This window comes from Rana temporaria, chromosome 3 (assembly GCF_905171775.1).
Source record: "Rana temporaria chromosome 3, aRanTem1.1, whole genome shotgun sequence".
In the NCBI taxonomy this organism is placed as follows: Eukaryota; Metazoa; Chordata; class Amphibia; order Anura; family Ranidae; genus Rana; species Rana temporaria.
The window spans coordinates 186,116,147-186,140,808 of record NC_053491.1 but is presented as its reverse complement, the minus strand read 5'-3'; the positions used below and the strand labels follow the sequence as shown (position 1 = coordinate 186,140,808).

The 24,662-nt window shown below is 46.8% G+C and overlaps 1 protein-coding gene and 1 pseudogene across 3 annotated transcripts; both read right to left on the bottom strand.

Annotated features, from left to right (window-relative positions):
* BBS10 (Bardet-Biedl syndrome 10) lies at positions 1-24,662 on the bottom strand. 3 transcript variants are annotated; one of them, XM_040343968.1, is made up of 4 exons: positions 24,533-24,662; positions 7,138-7,338; positions 678-2,190; positions 1-596 (listed from the first exon to the last, which is right to left on the bottom strand). In XM_040343968.1, the coding sequence occupies exons 2-4, from the start codon at positions 7,329-7,331 to the stop codon at positions 15-17; spliced, it is 2,289 nt and encodes a 762-aa protein (XP_040199902.1). In that variant the 5' UTR covers positions 7,332-7,338; positions 24,533-24,662; the 3' UTR covers positions 1-14. The 3 variants fall into 3 exon arrangements, with proteins under 3 accessions (XP_040199902.1, XP_040199899.1, XP_040199900.1); XM_040343965.1 differs by having other exon boundaries at positions 1-2,190; positions 24,533-24,660; XM_040343966.1 differs by having other exon boundaries at positions 1-2,190; positions 7,138-7,334; positions 24,533-24,660.
* LOC120931954 lies at positions 12,990-20,005 on the bottom strand (annotated as a pseudogene).

Sequence of the window (24,662 nt, the reverse complement as noted above, 5' to 3'; positions counted from 1 at the left end):
TAAGAAGTCTTATGTCAATTTATTTCTTCACAGGAAACACTCCGAGACCCTTTATTGATACCAATAATTAAATCTACTGTCACAAGTTTACTAATGCATTGGAGTACTGAAGCCATCAATTGGTATTTGCAAGACACTGATTCAAGACCTGTCTGGGTTATGTCTATTGGCTCTTTGCTTTTTAATGCATCAATGCATTGTTTATATACAAGTGGAAAACGTTCCTTCCTAGCTTTGTAGATATGTTTGGGAATACATAAGAGGGCTTCTCCAAAAACAGTACAAACCATTGCGAGCTCTGCCTCCTGGCATGTTTTGGCAAAATTGTGGAGGTGATGATGCAATAACATTTCAAATACTCCCCCGCTTGGTAATACTAGTCCGATATTTGTAGATAAAGTCTGCTTATGTGATATGACATCTGCAGGCAATTTTGATTTAAGATTCACTGAACATCTTAACCGTTGTGCAGGTTCTCCTTCCACCACTTGCTGAATGCTTTGTTCTAACTGATGTAAACACATATGATTACCTATACATAAGTGGGAACATGTTCTTAAGCTGTATGTTGCTTCTGGTAATGCTGGTTCTGAAATGTCTTCCGGTACATTGCTTGTGCCCTGCATAGGAGTGTATTGATCCATTCTTTGCAGATGGCAGTCAGAGCAGTCTGAAATGTCTCCCGGTACATTGCTTGTGCCCTGCATAGGAGTGTATTGATCCATTCTTTGCAGATGGCAGTCAGAGCAGTCTGAAATGTCTCCCGGTACATTGCTTGTGCCCTGCATAGGAGTGTATTGATCCATTCTTTGCATATGGCAGTCAGAGCAGTCTGAAATGTCTCCCGGTACATTGCTTGTGCCCTGCATAGGAGTGTATTGATCCATTCTTTGCATATGGCAGTCAGAGCAGTCTGAAATGTCTCCCGGTACATTGCTTGTGCCCTGCATAGGAGTGTATTGATCCATTCTTTGCAGATGGCAGTCAGAGCAGTCTGAGTCATTCTGGCAATTGCTAAAAGTTACTCTTTGTTCTTCCGCTGACACTCTTCTATTGGGTAAACAAAAGTCTGGGTTATTTAGTGGCAGTTCCCAACTGGCGTCTACTGGCTGGAATAACTGTTTAAGCATTTTAAAAGCACCATGAAAAGAAGAAGCAATCTGCTCACTCAGACCTCTGACGGGCCCATACAACACAATGCTGTGTAGCTTGAAGGCCAATGAACCACTGAAAACAAGATGTACGTACTTTTTGTCGCCAATTAAAATGGGCTGACAAGTCTTTACCAGAAAATAGTTATTCTGAAGATGATCACTGAGCACTGTAGACACAGGCGTCACCCCAGCGGCTGTGCAAAGCAGATCAATCTCTTCTGATGGTATACATTCTACTATAGATATGCCATACAGTCTAGCATAGAAAGAAACCATTTCATGTTGTTTAACAACAGATAATATCAGCTTGATTTTATTCATCTGAAATTGCTTCATTATATTTTCAGTCCTTTGCTCCAGATACTGCTGGGAAATCTGTAGCTGAATCTGTGAAGAAACAACAAAGCCTATGCCTGATGCAGAAAGAGACTGTTGGATTGAATCTGTCACTATAAGCGCTCTCAGGTCTCCCTCTACTGGACAGTATACAGAAAAATCTCGGTGAAGAACCAGGCCTGGCAGAATCCTGCAATTTTCAACTGGAAATCCTGGAGCTTGTGTGTGAAGCTCAGAGAAGAATTTGTCCACAAAGCGGACTACTTCCGCAATGTCATCAGCACAAGCTAAACATTTCAATAGATAATCACAGGCCAGTCTACTAAGGAACCCCTGGTTGGTACATGTGTTTCTTCCACAAAAGTATGTATCCAGTGTTTGTTGCAGAGAAGCTCTGCACAATGTAACATTTCCTTTCTGGTTTGTGTACATGGAAAGAAAGTGTGGTCTTAGGCCCTCTCGTATGATGGGCTCCAGAACTGTGGTCTGCAAAATCAACAGCATATCGCTTATTCTTCTTAACGTGTGACATTTACTTTTATGTCTCACTTTCCCTGCCGAATTCCCAGATAAAGTCAGGTCCTCGTTTTTATCAGTTGTTCTCTGGATTTCTCGGAGGAAAGCGCACAGCAGTAAAACAAATGATTTCACGCCATCTCCAGTAACACTGTAATGCTTGGAGGCACAGCTCACAATTATTCTAAGGAAAAACAAAATCAAAACGGGTAACTTTGCATGTGGTTATTGTATGTAAATAAAAATCATCCATCTATATAATATATCATATAATTTATTATAATAAATATATAATACACATAACAGCAAAAGTAGAAAAGGAACTAACTGCACCAAATTCAAATAGCCAACAATACAGAACACAATATAAGGGTATGTGAAATAAAAGGGCTTCTCCCTTTTTATAGATTCTGCTGGATTAACCACTTAAGGACCGGCCCCTGCACATATACGTCGGTAGAATGGCACGGACAGGCATTTCAATGTACCTGTACGTCCCCTTTAAATGCCTGTCCGCGTGGTCGCGCGCCGCCGTGACCCTGCTGTCATTCCTGTGAGTCGGACCGTGGGTCCCGCAGACTCGATCGATGCGATCGTCTCACGGAGGTATAGAGCGGGGGGATGCTTGTGTAAACAAGCATCTCCCCGCTCTGACTAGTGACAATGACACTGATCTTGACTCCGTGTACTCGGAGCGGAAGATCAGTGTCATGCGACACAGAGCCCATCCCCCTACAGTAATAAACACTATGCAGGGAACACTTAACCCCTACAGCGCCTAGTGGTTAACCCCTTCACTGCTATTTTCACAGTAATCAGTGCATTTTTATAGCACTGGTCGCTGTGAAAATGACAATGGTCCCAAAAATGTGTCAAAAGTGTCCGCCATATCGTCGCAGTCACGAAAAAAATCACTGATCGCCGCCATTACTAGTAAAAAAAAAAAATTATTAAAAATGCCATAAAACTATCCCCTATTTCAGGGATATGCAATTAGCGGACCTCCAGATGTTGCAAAACTACAAATCCCATCATGCCTCTGACTCTGGGTGTCATGCTTGTGGCTGTCAGAGCCTTGCTATGCCTCATGGGATTTGTAGTTCTGCAACAGCTGGAGGTCCGCTAATTGCATATCCCCGCCCTATTTTGTAAACGCTATAACTTTTGCACAAACCAATCAATAAACGCTTATTGCAATTTTTTTTTACCAAAAATAGGTAGAAGAATACGTATCGGCCTAAACTGAGGGTCCCTCTTTGGTGTCCGTCTTCATCCGATCCGTTCTGCCGGACGGAAGAAAAATAGGGTTTTCTTCCATCCGCAAAAGCGGATCCTGACGGACGCGGATGGTCGCAGACGTTAGCGGATGCTCCATCCGCTAACGGACGCGATCCCATAGGGAACCATTACTTGTAATAGTAATACTTGTAATAAGCGGACGAACGGTCCGCTAGTGTGAAAGAGGCCTATGGAGGAATTAACTAGTAGCCGACCGCGCACCGTCATTATACGGCGGCAGGTCGGCTCTCCTGGGCGAGAGCCCGTAGCTATACGTCCTATCGTATAGCCGCCACTAGGGGGCGCGTGCGCGCCGCCGGAGGCGCGCGCGCGCGCTCCCCGCTCGCCCCCGACGGGCGCGATCGCCGCCGGGCACACGCGATCGCTCGGTACAGAGCGGGGAACGGGAGCTGTGTGTGTAAACACACAGCTCTCGTTCCTGTCAGCAGGGGAAATGCTGATTTTCTGTTCATACAATGTATGAACAGAAAATCAGTGTTTCCCCTAGTGAGGCCACCCCCCCCCCCCCCCACAGTAAGAACACACCCAGGCATACTTAACCCCTTCCCCGCCCCCTAGTGTTAACCCCTTCACTGCCAGTGGCATTTTTATAGTAATCTAATGCATTTTTATAGCACTGATCGCTATAAAAATGCCAATGGTCCCAAAAATGTGTCAAAAATGTCCGAAGTGTCCGCCATAATGTCGCAATACCGAAAAAAAAAATCGCTGATCGCCGCCATTACTAGTAAAAAAAATATTAATAAAAATGCCATAAAAATACCCCCTATTTTGTAAACGCTATAACTTTTGCGCAAACCAATCAATAAACGCTTATTGCGATTTTTTTTACGAAAAATATGTAGAAGAATACGTATCGGCCTAAACTGAGGAAAAAAAATGTTTTTTTATATATTTTTGGGGGATATTTATTACAGCAAAAAGTAAAAAATATTCATTTTTTTCAAAATTGTCGCTCTATTTTTGTTTATAGCGCAAAAAATAAAAAACGCAGAGGTGATCAAATACCACCAAAAGAAAGCTCTATTTGTGGGAAAAAAAGGACGCCAATTTTGTTTGGGAGCCACGTCGCACGACCGCGCAATTGTCTGTTAAAGCGACGCAGTCCCGAATCGCAAAAAGTACTCTGGTCTTTAGGCAGCAATATGTTCCGGGGGGTAAGTGGTTAAAGGAGAAGTTCACCTTTTAAAAATAATAAAATAAAATGCACAACTTTGCAGGCAAAAAAAAATGTGCATTTTTTTTTACTAGTAGCCTGGAAAGCATTGCACAGGTGCACGGGTGCTATGCAAAAGTCCTGCAGACATCTCAGTTTGTCTGCTTGTACCTCATATGGGCAGACAGATACACACTGACAGGAAGAATAAACGATCTACCAGAGTGCTCAACAGCTCCATGGTAGTTCTTTGAAACTACATGCCGCAAAGGCTGTCGGGACTTGTAGTTTCCCATTCACAGAGAAATGTGAATGAATGAATGATGTGGCTTGGCCGGCAGAGCCTCGCACGGCCATGTTTTTTCAATGTCTGCAGCTGCAGGAACATGTTACATGTTCCACCCCAAATACGGGTGTAACATGTTCCAAAAGGTGAACTTATCCTTTAAACCCTCCTATCCTTTACAGCCAAGGAAGCTGCTTTTGTTTGATCTGCAACTGTCATGGTGCTGCAAATGTGATCAGTTATGACACCAGCCATTTGATGACAGTTTGGTTGAGGACACAAGCAAATGTTTCAGATAGCAATTCCGGTATTCCAGGAATGCAAGAGTTTTTTGAAAATGTAAAATTGATGGGTTTAGTTATGCTTTATGATTTACTGCTGTTCAGGGGCTCTGGGCTTCAACAATATAACAGCCTCCAGCAAAAAGAAACAGGATCAATGCTGGAGGCAATTCACAGCACACATACATTTTGGTAGCATAATTATTTATGTGGAACGTAGTATGTTCCTTGCTAAAGAACATTATTTTAGTCAAGTTGTTATGGGCAAAGTTCCACTTTAACCACTTAATAACCGGCCCATAGTCGAAAGATGGCCACAGGGAGGTTTCTTACCTCTGGGAGGACGTCCATGGACGTCCTCCCAGAACGATCATAGTGGCTGTTCCGCCGCTTAATCGTTCTTACGGGAGGCGAGAGGGGACGTCCCACCCCCTTTAAAAAAAAAAACGTGTTGGAAAAATTGCTTGCAACGACCGCCATTGTATTCTCTAGGGTCTTTGCTAAAAAAAACCATATATAAAGTTTTGGGGTTCTATGTAATTTTCTAGCAAAAAAATTATGATTTTTACATAGGAGAGAAATGTCAGAATTGGCCTGGGTGCTCCAGAACGCCTGAAGGTGCTGCCTGCACTCTATAACTTTCACAAATCCCAAATAATATACACCAATTTGGGTTATGTTTACCAAAGATATGAAGATATGTAGTAGTATATATTTTGGCCAAAATTTATGAAGAAAAATTACAAAATTTGCTAAATTTTATAACGGAAACAAAGAAAAATTCATTTTTTTAACAGAATTTTCAGTCTTTTTTCTTTTATAGCGCAAAAAAAAAAACAACTGTGATTAAATACCACCAAAAGAAAGCTCTATTTGTGTGGAAAAAAGGACGAAAATTTCATATGGGTACAGTGTTGTATGACTGAGTAATAATAGTCATTCAAATTGTGAGAGCACCAAAAGCTGAAAATTGGTCTGGTTATTAACCACTACCCCACCGCGCCATAGCGAAAATACTGCTACAGCGCGGTGGAGTTATTCCGGGACGACGTCCCTGGGACGTCCTCCCAGAATCCTTCACTCGCGCGGCCGCTGGGGCGCGCTCCCGGAATCATCTGTGAGCGCCGGGTCTAGAAGACCTGGCGCATCACAGATCGCGGTAAATCGCCCTTGATAGCGGCGGTTTACCACGTGATCGCTCCGTCAAATGACGGAGCGATCACTTGTAAACAAACCGGCGTCATGACATGACGCCGGTTCCTCCCTCTCCTCTCTGTACCGATCGGTACAGTGTGAGAGGAGAGGGGGGAGAGCGGCAGCAGCAGCAGCTGCTGTGAGATGGATCTGTGACACATGCAGTCACAGATCCATCCCTCCCTCCCTGTGCAATACTCTGCAATTAACCCCTCATACTCTGCAATACCCCCATACCCCCCATACTCTGCAATTAACCCCCCATACTCTGCAAATAACCCCCATACTCTGCATTTAACCCCCCATACTCTGCATTTAACCCCCCATACTCTGCATTTAACCCCCCATACTCTGCATTTAACCCCCCATACTCTGCATTTAACCCCCCCATACTCTGCATTTAACCCCCCCATACTCTGCATTTAACCCCCCATACTCTGCATTTAACCCCCCCATACTCTGCAACAACCCCCCCCCCATACTCTGCAATAACCCCCCCCCATACTCTGCAATACCACCCAATACTCCGCAATACCTGCTAATATGACAGAAACAAGATATTTTTATTTATTTTTTACAAAATTTTAAGTGTTTTTTCTTTTATAGCGCAAAAAATAAAAATCGCAGAGGTGATCAAATACCACCAAAAGAAAGCTCTATTTGTGGGAAAAAAAGGACAAAAATTTCAGATGGGCACAATGTTGTATGACTGAGTAATTGTCATTCAAATTGTGAGAGCACCGAAAGCTGAAAATTGGTCTGGTGAGGAAGGGGGTTTAAGTGCCCAGTGGTCAAGAGGTGGAGGGGGTTTTAGTGCCCAGTTGACCACTGGGCACTAAAACCCCCTTAATAACCAGACCAGACCAACTAAAGTAGTTGCAACTCTTACCCTCACCTCATCATAACATCACCTACCTTGCAACAGGGTTATCCAATAGGAGACACTCAAGTATTTTTTTCCCATCTCTGGTAATGTTAAGCTCTCCAGTGGATTTAATAAAGAGAACCTGCCCCCCTTCTGGACCAAAACTGCGACATATAGTTTTCTCCAATGATCCAGCCACTTGTAGAATTTTAGATATGTCCAAACGCTTTGTATGCTGCAGCATTTTCTTTCTGTCAAAACAAGAAAAATACGTTATATATAACCAGTTTAAAGCTGATGTTTAGTAAACTTCTTTTTAAGGGTTACAGCACTTAATACATTAGTTATGTGTAACAGTTTGTATCACATATCCTGCAGGCTGCTGCTTCTTAGAACAATCTACCCTTCTTGTTGCCTTCACAGCCCCTCAGCAGCTACAGTGCTGACAGGTAAAGGAAATATCTCTCTACGATGGCATCTGAAAATTGGTGGGATATATTAGGCAGGAAGTGAACATGTTGTCCATGAAGTTAATGTGGTTAAAGCAGAAAAAAATGGCCATCGCAGTTTGTTGTGTATGGGGCTGTGAAGCCCAAGGTGCCACATGTCCACACCCAAAAGGTTCTACAAGAAAATCAGAACTGGACTACAGAGCAATGGAAGGAGGTGGCCTGGTCTGATGAATCACGTTTTCTTTTACATAATGTGGATGGTTGGGTGCATGTGCGTCACTTACCTGATTAAGAGATGGCACCAGGATGCGGTATAAGAGGCAATGTTCTGCTGAGAAACCTTGAGTCCTGCCATTCATGTGGATGTTACTTTGGTGTCCATGCCTCAATTGGTCAGGACTTTTTTGGCAAAGGGGGGCCATACTAAATATTAGGTGGGTGGTCAGGGCTGTCTTAATGAGAGGGCACACCTGGGCACTGCCCAGGGGCCCTAGCAGCATGGGGGGCCCCTGAACTTTCCCCAAAGCAGCTGGTCATTGAGCCCACGATGCCCCGTAATTGGGGGCCCCATGATGGCACTGAGAGTGATAGGCTGCCTCCTACCTACTTGATGTCTGTTTACCTGCACTGTCATCATTGTAGGGGCCTCAGAGCATTACTTTGCCCAGGGGCCCATGATGCTATTATGATGGCCCTATGGGTGGTCACAATGTTATGGCTGATCAGTATATATTGTGAAAGGAAGTCAGGTAAATCTGGGGGTGTTGTCACAGACAGGAGATACATTTCTGCCTTGTTTAGAAAAATCACCAATTGCTATCAGGTGTCGGCTGCAGAGGTAGCCAGAAAGGTTTAAGGACGTTGGATAGCTTCAGCTGTTCAGAATGGAAATTAAGGCCTCTCTAAGTTGTCCAGAGGATTACTACTGAATGCTGCATCCTGAGGCTTGTTGAATTAAGAAGAGCAGTGAGCTGAGGAAGACTTCTGAAGGTGAAGTGGTTGTTGATATTTTGGCTGTGTGATAAGAAAATCAAAAAGACTATTGTTTTCTGCTGGAAGACCAGCAGTGTCTGCCCAGCAGTAGGCTGTGCCAGACTCCATAGGTAGGTTCCTGTGTTGTGAAGATAGACGGCCCAAGTGGCCAGGGTTTATTTTATGTTTTATTTTGTTTATGCTGTTTGGATGCTTGCGCTTGTTTCCAGCATTATGGAAGAATAAACCATAACCCTTGTTTTTCAACCACCCACGGCTGCCTCCCTGTATAAATCAGTGTGTAGGGAACCCACTCAGGAGGTCACACACCCCCGCTACCGAGCTAACCCCTTACAATATCCTTTGTGGCTATTGAAGACTATAATTTGTGCCCAGAGTTCCGCTTGCAGCAGCATGCATAAGAATTAAATATTAACACTACATGAAAACATAGCTAATATTTATTAGAAAATACACACTTTAACACAAAAGCAGTATGTCCAGATTACAAGATATCAATAAACTTTTTTTTTTTTTTCAATCCAAACCTCAGCTGACAATCTGCCATGTTGTATAATGTTGCACAATATTACAAAAAAGCTGAATGCAAATTAGTTGAAGAATACATTTTACAAAACATGAACAGGAAAATGCTTTTGCAAACAAAAGCTTCATCTCTATGGTAATTTTTTCAAAGACTGGAGGAGCAGCATCAGAGCAGTGCTTCCACAGAGAACATTTATTCTTTATACAAGAATAGCTCTTCCATCCCCATGGGCGCCGGGCAAAACCGCAGTAACATCAGAGAGAAGAGTGGCATACAATGCTCTACTTCTGCCAGTCACTGCTTTATTTCCCCAGAAAAAAAACAAGAATCTCTATGCATCTCCTGCAAAAAGTGCTGAAAAACAAATAGGAGACAAGATGATTGTGTGAATGGTGTCAGGTATAACAGCAGCACTGAGAAAAAAATTGCATTCGGAACTGACCAAATTGGAAAAACATGAACTTTCATGGTGGGGCAGGTTGTCTGCTTTTAAAATGATACATCTACCACAAGTACTGTACATATTTAGTTGTATTCCAATCCCGACTAGCTATTTCAAATCCCTACAATCCCTTCTATCTAAATTCGTATGGCAGGGGAAAAGATCTCGGTGCGCTCACCATAAGCTTATAAAACATAGATTGTGGGGAGGAGTGAGTTATGTAGATTTTCTAGATTACTATCACAGCTCCATATTAACCCAACTTAAGGAATGGTTTCAGTCCTCTCCCACGAAATCTTGGGGATACATTGAATCCTCATATTGTTTGCAAAGGCCAACAAAAAATTGGCTATTTGGGGCGCTTATAGGATTGAAAATCCCCTCACACTTGCCGCCATCTATGAAAATATCCATATCATCTTGGCTGAAATTCCTAAAATGCACTGAGGGCTCCTTCCCAAAAGTCACAATAGATATTCCATTGAAAATCATACAGGTGATCTCATCTTCGGAGGTAATTGATGTGTGGTATTCTCATGGGATTACGCAAATTCAGGACCTCTTCGTCCGAAACGAGATTAAATCATTCGATGCAATTAAATCTGAATTTCACTTGCCCCAAACACACCAAGCTCATTACAAAAAGATATTTAACTGCTTAAAAAATTTTAATTCTACAAATCTCCAAATCTATAAGCATGCTTGGATTTTTTTCAGTTCCATGGATATGCAAATTAAAGGTATCTCTTTTTTCTATAATTTACTTCAGGGAAAAAGAGAATTTACTAAATCTGCTCCACTCATACTATGGGAGAAAGATCTTGATCTCTCCTTTACAAACGAACAATGGAGGTCAGCATGTGTAATAAACCAAACAGTATCCAGATGTGCTACATTGTGGGAACTGACAGTTAAAATAAACTTGAGATGGTACTACACACCTAATGTGCTAGCTAAATTCGGTACTCAACATTCCGATAAATGCTGGAGGGAGTGTGATGGTAAAGGTGATCTCCTCCATATACTGTGGAATTGTCCCAAATTAAAGGAATATTGGGAAAATATTTTCAATATATTAAATAGTTTAGCTAATACTACTATAGAACCTAACCCAGCTTTGGCATTGTTGTCCCTGGGTGTGGAATATATTCAGACTAATAAACGTACTTCAGTTATCAATTTACTCTTAGCAGCTAGACTTTCAATCACCAGAAGGTGGAAAGTCCCATGTCCTCCTTCGGTGATGGAAGCTATTGACTTAACAAATCTTCATATGACATATGAAAGATTGTGGGCTTTATCCCGAAACAACTTACACAAATTCAATATTGCATGGTCACCTTGGAAAATATGGGTCAACCAAAATATTTGAGTGTTTAACTAGAGATCGTAATCTCTATTAGTTTAAAATCGAAGTTTTCTAATATGTTAATTTTATACAAGATTTGAATGGTCAAGTAATAATTCTATGGAATTTTCTAATGTAGTTATTACATGTACCTGTAGTATGAGCAATAGTAATATTTCTGGTGAAAATGGAAATAGTTGTTTTATCCGTCTGTCAGGAATTTTACTTTTAAGATACGGAGCAAAACATTCATATGTTATCCATTTTAATGTTATAGAATTGTGACTAGACGATATATGAAACTGTATGAGTCTTGTCGAAACTTACACGTTTAATATGTATGTATATGATTCTTAATATACTAATAAAAAATATTGAAACAAAAGTATAACAGCAGCACACCTGCATATTATTTTATTATTACCGTATATACTCGAGTATAAGCCGAGTTTTTCAGCACAGTTTTTTTGTGCTGAAAATGCCCCCCTCGGACTATAAATCGATCTACCTTGTTGCATCTGATCTCCCAGACTTTTTAGGACCTGGGAACCAGCCGGCCCTAGGTACCCTGGACCCCAAACTTGGCACACATATAGCCTCTTTCTCTACAAGGGTGCAAAGTTTGTTGTTCCCGGGGGACCTACGGCCGATTTTTCAAAGTCGGGCACCCCTTCCGTAGACTCCCATGTTAAACGGTCATTTCTCCGGCAACTTTGGGGACCTGGTACCGGCCGGCCATAGGTCCCATGGACCCAAAACTTGGCACACACGTAGCCCCAGTGCTGAAAATGCCCCCCTCGGCTTATACTCGAGTCACCCTTTTGCGCCTGATCTCCCGGACTTTGGGGACCCCGTCCCGGCTGGCCGTAGGTCCCCTGGACCCCAAACATGGCACACATATAGCCTCTTCCTCTACAAGTGTGTAAAGTTTGCTGTCTGGGAGACCTACGGCCGGGAAGCACCGATTTTTCGAATCCGGGCATCCCTTCTATATACTCCCATGTTAAACATAAGTCTAGTCATAGGCACAGTGAGGCATGCAGATAGACACCCTAGGCTTATACTCGAGTCAATACGTTTTCCCATTTTTTGGTGGTAAAATTATGTGTCTCGGCTTATACTCGAGTATATATGGTAGTTAATACTTCTGCCTTGCAGCACGAGAATACTTAGTTTGAATAGTGGCTAGGACAAATCTGCATGGAGTTTGCATGTTCTCCCTGTGCTTGTTTCCTCCAGGCACTGCAGTTTCCTTCTACACCCTAAAGACATGCTGGCAGATTAACTGGCATAATCTGTTTTATGTATTATACAATTCTGTTATGAATCCAAGGTTGATACATCTTGAGCACCAGCTCTTCTACTGACCTAGAAAATAGGGAAAAATCTGCGCTAACTCCGAATAAATTAAATAAGCTGCTACATACAAACAAAGCCGATAAATAGTGAACAAAAAATGTAGCGCTAATAAACTAAAGAAATACAATGTATGATACCATGTGGGGCAACAACATTCATAGTGTATGTGCACATACAAGAACTGCCAATGAAATTAGGTAGCCACAAACAAAATTCAATGTGATATAAAACGTAACAAAGTCTATAGCCAAAACGTTGAGTGAACATCAATTAGAAGATTGGTGAAGTACGTAGGATGGATAAAAGTGATCACATATAAAGCAATATGGGGTGCTCAATGGCACCCCATCTTGCTTTATATGTGATCACTTTTATTCATGTCATAATTTTACATGTATGACTTAATAAATAACCCTTTTTTGGTTTAATTGACCTGTGCTATTGGAGCCCCTTTTTTCTATTTTTATATCATTTATCCCATGGTCTAATTGGAGCTTCAGCTACGTCCATTTCTGTACTCCTGGATATACGGCTTGAGGATCACACCTGGAATCTGTGGTGGTTACACAGTACACTGTCTGAATATCGTTGGTTCCTGGTGTCCACGCCAGTTGGAGTCCTAATTACAACTACGGTCCCATTCCGTTGCAGTGGTCCCGGTTTCCAATGACCACAACGTCTGATTGACTCTCTGCTGTATAGTATTAGAGTCCAACCTATCCGGTAAGCGTGTTTATACTTAACCTATATCTGATGTGATTGTGATCTCCACAGATTTCTTTTTTTTTCAAATTTTTGTTTATTTTATTTTGTATAAATCAAAAGGGGAAAAAAAGACCAGCGTACAAGTTTAATAGACTTATTAAAAAGACACAATCTAATCTTTTCTCAGTGGAATCGACTCTTCTTTTATGCCATCCTTTTTTAACAGAGATGTTTTATTGAGACAAAAAAAGCAGGGTTACATATGCACATGTATAGAGAAGCACAGTATTTACACAAACATCAGGGGAAATTTGTAGGGCTCATAGCAAGTCCAAGTCCCTAACCACTGCACCTCGTCAGGGTGAAAAAACAGGATGTCCGAATCCCCATCCGTACCACAGGAAACGTAGCGGGGACCTTCAACAATGCCCGCCCCCCTCTGAGGATCATATAGTAAGGGGGAGAGGAATAGACCAGAGAGCGCAGAGAGGGGGGGGCTGGGGGGGGAGAAGGCAATAGGGAGCAGCTTATATTATACATGAATAGTTCAGCATCCGAATCCGGGACCACCTCTAGCCCCTGGCATCAATCCACATAGACCACACTTTGTCAAACTTCGCCGGGCACTGTCTACTCTCATACGTGATCCTGTACAGCGGGAGCACTTTATTGATAGACAGGGTCCAAGAATCCACCGTAGGCGGGTCTGCCGCCTTCCACTTGAGGAGGATTTCCCTCCTGGCATAGAAGAGGGAGAAAGTAAGAAATAGTTTGGAGTATCTGTCCCCCCCCACCTCCTCCAAATGGCTGAGGAGGAGAAGTAGGGGCTCGACCGGGATCTGCAGCCCAGACACTGAGCCCAGGACCTCGGCAACCCGGCTCCAGTAGGGCTGGATCTTGGGGCAGGACCACACCATGTGCCAAAACGAGCCCTCGTGGATCCCACATCGCGGGCAAAGGGGGTCTCGCTGGGGGAAGATACGAGCCAGCCTTTGAGGGGTGTAGTAGGCCCTGTGTAAAAATTTTATCTGGATGAACCTATCTCTAGCTGCTATAAGTGACGGGATGAACACTGAGACACATTCCTCCCATTTTTCGTCATCCAGGTCAGGTATATCAGCCTTCCATTTTGCAAGTGTGCGGGTCGACCCAGTGTCATACGCTACCGTCAGATAAAGATAAAGGGTAGATAACGGGCGCCCCATGGAACGTGAAGTCAGGAGTCGCTCAATCGAGTCCGATTGGAGTGTGAGTCTGTCCGGGAATTGGGCTCCGTATGCATGCTTGAGCTGCCAGTACCGGAAAGTCCACTGCGGTGGTATCGAGTACCGGTTCCTTAGCTCCTGGAAAGTCATGAGAGTGCCATCGGATACAATATGTTTAAGAGTCATTATCCCCTTACTAGCCCACACCGAGGGGTCGGGAAGAGAGTGGAAGTGGGGCAGGAGGGGATTACCCCAGAGGGGGATATGAGGGGAGACGTGGGAGGGTTTAGTGTAGACTACCCTAGCGTCCCTCCAGGCCCTAATGGTGGTCTGCATGGGAACCGTGACCGAAGGGGCCGCCCGGCAACCCCGAAATGCTAGGTTGCTCAGAGCGGCGTATGAGCCCAGGACAGCAGCCTCCAGCGTGACCGCCGGGTTCTGCTTGGGCTGGGCGAACCACCACCTGACCGTGACCAAAACCGCCGCCCAGTAGTACAGCTGAAAGTTTGGGAGCGACAGGCCCCCTCCCGAAAGGGGTAGGTAGAGTGTTTTCTTAGCTATTCTAGGGGTCTTACCCGCCCAAACAAAAGCCCCCATCTGACTCTCCAGCTTCCTGAAAAATTCCCTCGAAAGGTGGACTGGGGTATTCCGGAAGAAGTACAAGAATTTGGGCAGGAGTACCATCTTCAGGAGGTTAATCCTACCCACCGGTGTCAAAGGGAGCGAGCGCCACGCCGCAAGTTTAGTGGTGACCTGTCTCATCAGAGGTTGGAGGTTTCGTGCTACGAAATCGTCTAACACCGCAGTGACCCTGACTCCCAGATATTTAATCTCCCCTACCCATTTAAGCTGCGAGCGAGAATTGGAGCTAGTGGGGGAGGGGTGGAGTGAGAAGAGTTCAGATTTATCCCAATTAATGCGGACTCCAGAGAAGCCCGCAAAACGGTTAAACTGGGCCAGTGCCTTGTCAAGGGAAGTGGACGAGTCGGCTAAGTAGAGTAGGGCGTCATCAGCGTAAAGGGAAATTTTTTCGTGTAGAGGACCGACCCTAATCCCCCGAATCTCCCCGTCCGCCCTAATAAGAGCCGCAAGGGGCTCTATGGCGAGCGCGAAGAGACCCGGGGAAAGGGGACACCCCTGTCTCGTACCACGCTGCAGTGGGAATGGATCCGAGAGACACGCATTTGTAGAGACCCTGGCCCGGGGGGAGTCGTAGAGAAGTCTGACCCAGGAAATATACTTGGGACCAAATCCAAATTTGGCAAGGACCGCCCACAGGTACCTCCACTCAACGGAGTCAAAAGCCTTCTCGGCGTCGAGGGAGGCCACCAGGGTTTGGCCCGTGTCGTCTGCCCTAGCAATGTGGGTATAGAGCCTCCTGAGATTAATGTCAGTACCCCTACCTGGCATGAAGCCCGTTTGATCAGGGTGCACTAAGGCCGTGATGACCGTGTTCAACCTGATAGCCAGGACTTTAGCCAGCAGTTTAGCGTCGACGTTTAGTAGTGAGATGGGCCTGTAGGAGGGGCAAAGAGAGGGGTCCTTACCCGGCTTTGGTATAACCACAATCACCGCATCGCCCATGGAGGTGGGAAGAGAGTGCAGGTGGTCGGCCGCCACCAGCACCTCCCGGAGCCTAGCAGCCAACACGTCAGGGTACTGTTTGTAGAGTTCTACGGGGAGACCGTCGGGTCCGGGGGTCTTGCCCGGCTGCATGGTCTTAAGCGCTGTAAGTAATTCATCTAGGGAGATGGGTCTGTCAAGGGTAGTCCGATATTTGTCAGATAGGACAGGGACGTCAACCTCCTCCAGGTAAAGGGCCAAGTCTTCGTCACCAAAGGTCACCTGTGTTGTGTAAAGACGCTGGTAGTATTCTGCAAAGGTCCGGGTGATCTCCTCCGGAGTATACAGAATGCCCCCGTCGGGACCAGCAATCTGGGGAACGGCCATGCCCCCCGAGCGCTCCCTCGAGAGCCACGCAAGGAGCCTGCCCGATCTCTCCCCCTGTTCAAATATACGGTGGGATTGTGCCAGCAGTCTCTTCTGGGTCAGGGAAGTACGGAGTGTCATAACCTCTCTAGTGAGGGATTGCAGCGTGATATAGTGTTGGGGGTCACGGGATCGGACATACAATGCCTCCTGCGCTGTGGCAGCAACCTCAGCCGCAACCAGCGCAGAACGCCTTTCCCTCCTAACTCGAGCTATAATAGTCTGATACTGGCCCCTGGTGAAGGCCTTGAAGGCATCCCAGACCATAACCGGGGAGGCCGTGCCCGGGTTAGTAGTCCAAAAGTTATCTAGTACTCCCGTGAATTGCGCCTCAACATCCTGGTCCGAGATCCAGAACCGTGACAGCCGCCACAGCCCGGCTCGGGTCCCCGTATCACCCAGACTCAGCCACAGAGGGGCGTGATCTGAAATACCCCTGGGGAGTATCTTAATCTCCCCGACCCTAGAGAGGACCGACTGACCCGCGAAGGCCAGGTCTATGCGGGAGAAGGAGGCGTATGAGGCAGAGTGACAGGTGTAGGCCCGCTCCCGAGGGTGTCTCCACCTCCAGAGATCAGTCAAGCCGTAGGCCTCGGCCCAGGAAACCAGTCCCGGGGAAGAGGGACCCACACCCGCCATCCTGTCCACCGCTGGGTCGGGGGCGATGTTGAAGTCGCCCAACACTATCATGTGGTCCGAAGCAAAGTCAGCTAAAATGGCAGTTATCTTATTCAACAATACCAGGGAGGCTGGGGGAGGCAGGTAGAGACCCACAATAGACCACGTCTGGGATAAGATTCTAGCATTAATAACCACATATCTGCCGTCTGGGTCCAGCGCCAGGTCCAGGAGCTTGAAGGGCAGGGATTTGTTAACTAAAATGCTCACCCCTCTAGCAAAGGTGGAATATGTGGAATGATAGTGGGCGGCAACCCAGGGTTTTTTAAGGGCCAAGGTTCTACTGCCCACTAAGTGGGTTTCCTGAAGAATGCAAATGTGAGGGTTGTGGGACCTAATGAATTGGAACACCAATGACCTCTTAACCGGAGAGTTGAGGCCCCTGGTGTTCCAGGACATAATGTTAAGTAGCGGCATGGCGAGCATTGGGAGGGTAGTGGACCGGATCATATAAAGCAAGCTCCAGGGAAACTGGCGCCAGGGCCCGAGGCGGGCTCCACTGCACAGGACCAGACAGTGTACAACACCGTGCATGCTCAATAAAACATCTGGACATAAACTTAAAGAAAAACAAAAAACAAAATGGGTGAAAGGAAAAAAAAACAGATAGCATAACAAGCCCAGAACGGGCAACAAACCCCCCCCCCCACCCTGCTCAGTCCCTTAAAACTGGGAAGAGCTTCCAATCCCCAGTCCCACATCAGCACGCTGGCTGCAAACGGGGGTAGATGTGCAAGAGGCGAGCCGGGGCCCACCGGATATCCGGGGGGTGTCCGCTTGAGCACGACGCCTCTCCGCTCCTGGCCTCTCCATGTGAAATTATCGAGCAGGTGGGGGCAGGACATCAGAAAAATGGGAAGAAAAAATCCCCCTGTCAGCGTTCAGTGTGTCGTCCCCCCCCCCCCTGCTAGGGTGCTGATCTCCTACAGTCACGCCACACCTCGCTTAAACATAAACCGGCGGGGGAAAGGCAAAAGGTTTTCTCCTTCAGTTCCGTTCCCTTCACTTGGAAGAGTCAAAATAAAATAGAAAAAAATATAATCTAAAAAAGAAAAGGGGGGAAAAGAAAACTTTTTCCCAACGGAGGATCCCCGCAGGCAGGTGTAGGCTGCATATTATAGAAAGTAGGCTTAACTTACTGTTCTCCTGAAAGTCTCAGGGGCGCAAAACTTGTGTTGCAACGACAGGTATAAACAGAGTGACTTTGGTACGGCTCTCCAGCCAAGAGACTCCCGCAGGGGGTGTGGATACCCCCCAAGGTCCCACCGCATGGCCCCCCAACAGGGCTTCTAATGCAAGGATAATAGTCAGGGGAGGGGGCCTCGGACGGAGAGACATCCGACCGAAAAAGGGGGGGGGCAAAAAGCCAACAACATGGGGGTCAGAGTCTCCATCCAAGATGCGGGGGTTAGAGCAGCAAATGAGACGAGGAAGAAACAAGGAAGGTACTCACAGCTATTTGCTCAGCGGTGCGGAGGTAAGGTGTCAAGCCAGTCAGAGGCCTCTCTCGGGGTGTTAAAGAATCGGAGGGATTCGCCATCTTGGACCCTGAGCCTGGCCGGGAAAAGGACGCTGTATTTGATGTTCCGGGCCCTCAGGGCTCCCTTGACCTGGTCAAAAGACTTGCGTTGCCGTTGAGTCTCAACGGAGTAGTCAGGGAAAATCATCAGCCTTGAGTTCTGGAAGCGGATTTCTCCTTGCTGTCTGGCCGCCCGGAGGACCTCGTCTCTATCCCTAAAGTTCAGGAGCCGCAGGATGAATGTCCTCGGGGGGGCTCCCGGAGGCCCTGGCTTAGGGGGAACTCTGTGCGCCCTCTCCGCAGTGTAGTGAGGGGAGAATCTCGCGTCCGGGAGGACGGATCGGAGCAAGTCCTCCACGTAGGCCGTCGGGTCCTTCCCCTCGACCCCCTCCGGGAGGCCGATGATGCGGAGATTGTTCCTCCGATTTCTATTTTCGGCGTCTTCGGCCCTAAATTCCAATGCCCTCACCTTAGTGTGGAGTGTGCGGAGGGAGGCCGAGTGGTCACTGGAATCGTCCTCGAGGAGCCCGATACGTTGCTCCGTCTCCGTGACCCGAGAGCGGAGCTTGTCCATGTCCTGACGGATGAGCCCCACATCGAGCTGCACTTCCTCTATCTTGGCCGTCAGGGTGGACTGGCAGGTCGCTATGGCAGCCATCACCTCCGGGAGCCAGGATGGTCTGGAGTCCGCGGGGACCGCTGGCGGATGAGACGCCATGCGGGAGGAGCGCGTGGTGCGCGGCTCCACGTGGTAGGCCGGAGGGGGCTGAGGTACCTCCGTCTGTGGAGGGAAACGAATCCTCTTTCCTTTACCGGACTGCGCCCGGGGGATCCCTCGCCTCATCCAGGTGGCAGCGGGCGGAAAAATTTGAGGCTGCAGACCACAGGAACGGATCTAGTGGGAGAAGCCAGCGGAGCTCACGGAGAGTGCGACCGCTCACGTCGCCATCTTGGACACGCCCCCTTTTATGCCATCCTTGGTGACAATGGAAATTTTCAGTGCATCTCCTGTGTACACATCTCTCTCAGCTGCAGAAATAAATACATCTTTGACAAGCTGCAGAGCCTTCTCCAGTGTCAAGGGAAGGTGCTCCACATTCTGCATGTTCTTGTAGCCAATCTGATTGTCCAGAAGGGGCTGGAGCATGGCACTTGCAGAGCCACCAGCTTTGTATGCATCTCTCTGATAGGATCCTACTGGATCAAAACTCAGCAGCACCTTTGCCTTCTTCATCGAGGCCTCCAATGATATTGTATACATAATATGGAAAGAAGCGTCGAGTAGAGAATTGTGGAGAGCATTGCTGCAATTGCATTACTGGTCATGGTCTTGTTGTTTGAATGCTTATACATCTTTAATCTGGCTTCAATTATTTTGGTGAGGGTAAGGCAGTCTCCATGGAATCCACTACATCCAAGAACGGTTTTGTCTGTCAATTTGTAGCATTTTGGTGTGTTTCTGCTGTGGATGGAATAATCCTCACTGAGTCGAGTATCTGAAGCAACAAGTGCAAAATCTTCACCAGCAAGAGCCAATACGGTACCTCCGTTGAAGGTGTAAGGGCTGAACCTCTGCTGCACCGGCCCCGTGTAATGGTAATCCATCCCCCTGTACATTTGCTCTCCAGCCCGGGACTCTGCAGACATATACATCTTGATACACAAACTCAACAAACGATCTAACACCTGGCAATCCGCTCTGCTGTCTTCTCCACAGATTTCTACAGACAACTCGATCACCTGTTTTATTTAAACTACTGGACATCAGTCCATCCTACGTACCTCACCAATCTTCTAATTGATGTTCACTCAACGTTTTGGCTATAGACTTTGTTACGTTTTATATCACATTGAATTTTGTTTGTGGCTACCTAATTTCATTGGTAGTTCTTGTATGTGCACATACACTATGAATGTTGTTGCCCCACATGGTATCATACATTGTATTTCTTTAGTTTATTAGCGCTACATTTTTTGTTCACTCTTCTACTGACCACCAGGAACAGTGGCAGTGCGTCTATAGAGGGCGCCGGAGTGCCGCCCCCTCTGGCTCTCGCACCGCCACTGATTACAATAACATAGATTCATGCATTGCATGAATCTATATTATTGTTGCCAGTGCAGCGACTATTCAGATGGCCGGATGGTGAGCGCCGGCCACCTGAATAACGGCAGCTGGTTGGCTGTGTGGAAGTGCCTATCAGAGCCAGCGGCTCCGATAGGCTCTCCGAGTACAGCCCTCAGGCTTCCGGAAACGTATCTAAGGGACGTTCGGGGGGTGCGTTCCTTAGATAAGACTGACAGGCGTCTCAGCCAATCAGGTTCACCGGTTCTGGTTACCGGTAACCTGACTGGCTGAAGCGTCATCGAGGGCAGGAGAAGACATCGAGGGACGTGGAAGGAGGATGGCTGACCCCCATAAAGGTAAGTGCCGGGCAGGGGGAGGGGCATTTTACAGGGCACAGTGGCATCAATGGGAAAGTGGCGACGATTAAAGGGTACAGTGGCATCAATTGGCACAGTGGCGACAATTAAAGGGCACAGTGGCGACAATTGGCACAGTGACTGTGTTTGATGGCATGGCACAGTGGTGACAATTGATGGCACAGTGGCTGCGTTTGATGGCATGGCAAAGTGACTGCTTTTATGGCATGGCACAGTGGTGACAATTGATGGCACAGTGGCTGCGTTTGATGGCATGGCACAGTGGTCACAATTGATGGCACAGTGGTCACAATTGATGGCATGGCACAGTGGTGACAATTGATGGCACAGTGGCTGCATTTGATGGGCACAGTGAGGCTGCAATTTTTTTTTTTTTCGTTTGCGACCCCCAAACATTTTGAGCACCAGCCGCCACTGACCAGGAAAGCAATGCTAGGTGTTTCTCGATACCTATTCTGATAGCTCCTGAGGTCCCCCCCTTCACTTCAATTCCCCGCAGGGAGTGCAGACATGGGGCTTGTAGCTTTTGATTGAAAATCTCAGCATATGACATGATAAATTACTACTCTTTGATATTCCTCCTGAAGAGGTGGAATTGTTCACAAAATGGGGAATCCTAAAGAGGAGCTCCAGTCTCCCCTAAAACAATTAAAGTTAGTAGCTACAAATAATATAGCTGCTGACTTTTATTAAAAGGACACTTATCTGTCCAGGGATCCCACAATATTCTGACCCGAGCTGATTCTTCAAACGGCTTTCGGCTCAGACACCAGTATCTTAGGCAAGGGAAACCAGCAGTGGCTTCACAGCCAGTTTCCGACTGCGCAAGTGCAAATTGTGCTTTGTGAATGGTCCCACAGTCTTCTGGGACCTGTGAAGTGTCCTGGGAAGGTGTATACGTGCCCTGTATGGAAGTGGTTAAAGCTGTAAGGCTATCAGCCTCTAGTGAGACTCCCTCACTGCGCTGATTACTGGCACAATGCCGAGAACACAGGACAACTGGGGCTGTGCAGAGCAGAACTGTGCATTACAGGACTGTAAAGGGGTTGTAAACCCTCAAGGTTTTTCACCTTAATGCATTCTATGCATTAAAAAGGACGTCCGCCCACCACTGCAAAAATTCAAAGCCAGCAGCTACACATACTTTCCTGTCCTGCAGTCCAGCGATGTCAGCACTGCAGCTGATGTTTCCATCAGCTGTTGGGTGTTGCCGCTGCCATTGCAGGTGAGGGAACCCGGAAGTGTAGCCTTATGGCTTCATGCTGGGAACGCTACTGCGCATGTGCGAGGCTCCGCCCCCCATAGTAAAAAGACGTCATTACTTTGGTGTCAAATATTGGTGTTATGACAGCAGCTATCTGCCAAAACCTCCGGTATTTCTATTTTTTTTTACTATGGCCAATTCTCTTTCAGGTCCAGTTCACACCATAGAAACACAGTCCGGATGCGTTCCAGATGCTTTTCTTCATGTGCGTTTTTGATACAGTTCAGGGCATTTTCCCCCCTTCGTTTTTCTTAAACCTAAAAAAGGGCATGTGTATTCCAATGCGTTCTACCGCGTTCCAGTACAGTCGCCTGCAGGAAAAATGCAGAATGTTCTACTTTTTTTTTTACAGGAAAGCACTGGTGTGAACTATGTTATTGAAAACCATATAACCTTCTATCGATGTGTTTTTGATGCAAAAAAAAAACTGGACTGCATGTGGTGTGAACTGGCCCTCAGATAAAAACGGTCCCGCTGCACAAATACAGTGTGACATAAAACATTGCAATGATCGCCATTTTATTCTTTAGGGTCTCTGCTAAAAAAAAAAAAAATGTTTGGGGGTTCTAAGTAATTTTTTCTAAACAAAAAGTTCTAAAAAAAGCCTGGTCTTCAAGTAGAAAAAAAACCTTACATTGAAATCCTTTTATTTCTTTATTTTATAGATTACTAAAAAAAAAATAAAAAAAAATGTGAAGTCCAATAAAGAAAAGAAACAAGTAGAACTAAAAGCAAAACCTCTAGTTGGCTTAAAAAAAAAAGGTTGGACTCTGGATGCAGAGCACTGCGCCCTGAGTCCACCCAGTTGTGTGACAATAGCGACTTAAAGCGGGGGTTCGCCCTGTTAAAAAAAAAAAAAAAGTTTTTTTTTATTAGACAATTAAATTCGGCATCGTAGCGCGAGCTACGGTATGCCGGTCTTACATTTTTTATGCCCGTACTCACCGTGCTATCGTTGATTGAAGAATCCGGGGAATGGGCGTTCCTATGGTGAGAGAAGGTGATTGACGGCCGGCCCTGGCACGTCACGCTTCTCCGGAAATAGCCGAAATAGGCTTGGCTATTCACGGCGCCTGCGCATAGCCTGTGCGCAGGCGCTGTGAATAGCCGAGACCTACTCCGGCTGTCTTCGGGGAGCGTGACGTGCCAGAGCCGGCCGTCAATCATCCTCCCTCTCCATAGGCACGCCCATTCCCCGCGGGAGTCGGATTCTTCAATCAACAATAGCACAGTGAGTACGGGGATTAAAAATTTAAGACCGGCATACCGTAGCTCGCGCTACGATGCCGAAAGTAATGGAATAATGGGGTGAAGGAGGGTGAACCACCGCTTTAAAGCGGATGTGCCATGGGGAAAAACATATTAAAAGCCAGCAGCTACAAATACTGCAGCTGCTGACTTTTAATATAAGGACACTTACCTGTCCTGGAGTCCAGCGCTGATCGCAGCAGAGGACGAGCGATCGCTCGTCTCTCTGCTGCTCCCCCCTCCATCCACGCTGAGGGAACCAGGAAGTGAAGCGCTGCGGCTTCACTGCCCGGTTCCCTACGGCGCATGCGCGAGTCGCGCTGCGCCCGCCGATTGGCTCACACGCTGTGTGCTGGGAGCTGAGTGTTCCCAGCACACAATGGGCGACAGACGGGAAGTCAGAAAAACCCGTCTTTTGCCCGTAGCGCGTGGCCGGAAGTGGGTGCAAATACCTGTCTTTAGACAGGTATCTGCACCCCCCTCCCCCCTGAAAGGTGTCAAATGTGACACCGGAGTGGGGGAGGGTTCCGATCAGCGGGACTCCACTTTAGGGTGGAGAACCGCTTTAATATTTGCTTTTGTCACACTGATTCTCCTCCCGGCCAATCAGGAAGCCGATCCTGAGAGCCGATTGCTTAGGGAGTCTTCGAACTCCCTGGCCAATCGTGTCTCAGTCAGGACACACTTCCTGTTCAACCGGGAGGGGAGGCAACAGCCTGGCTCTTTCTTCCCCCCGTCTCCTACGGTCCATCCAACGCCGGGGTGCGGTGATCACCGTCTTCCTCCTGCGTGAGTATGTGTGTAGGGGGTGTGTGTTTGCGGCGACCACCGCCTTCCCGTCTTTCTCCCGGGGGGCATGTGAATGGCGTTAGTTTAGCACCAGCCGCCAATGCTGGGGAGATTTTACTTCCTGTCCCCCCATAGCTGAAACAGGAAGTGAGTGGAAATCCCTCCAAAGTGAGGAAATCCTGGGGTGTCACCAGCACTAGTGCCCCCACTAGCACTAAAACTCTGACAGGTGTTCTAATTCCAGACCAAAAGAGCAATTCATGGTTAGAGCGTTAAAATGAGTAGTGGGAAGGCTGTACAGCCACAAGCCTATGTGAGGAGACTACATAGTTAGGAGGACAGGTGAAGTGATTTGTTTTAGGAACGGCCAAGCAATGCAATATTAAGTGCCAGTCTATAGATGTCCTTGTGCCCCGTGACAAGCTGTCACACACACACACAGAGGACGGCACAGCTTATACCGACTACACACAGCCTCCTTACCTGGGTCACCGAGCGTGGAACGCACTCTGCTGACCATTAACCACAGCCAGAGAATCCTCACGTCTCCTCGCCGCAGTCGACGTCTGCACGTTCGTACACACGTACGTATCCATGGCAACGTGCCCGGCTG

What these genes read in the sequence shown, in the direction of transcription:
- BBS10 (XM_040343965.1), bottom strand. Translation starts at nt 7,331, where the DNA reads ATGCTGCAGCATACAAAGCGTTTGGACATATCTAAAATTCTACAAGTG. An exon ending in TTGGATAACCCTGTTGCAAG is followed by an intron (nt 2,191 to 7,137) that starts GTAGGTGATGTT and finishes GTTTTTCCTTAG; the next exon opens with AATAATTGTGAGCTGTGCCT.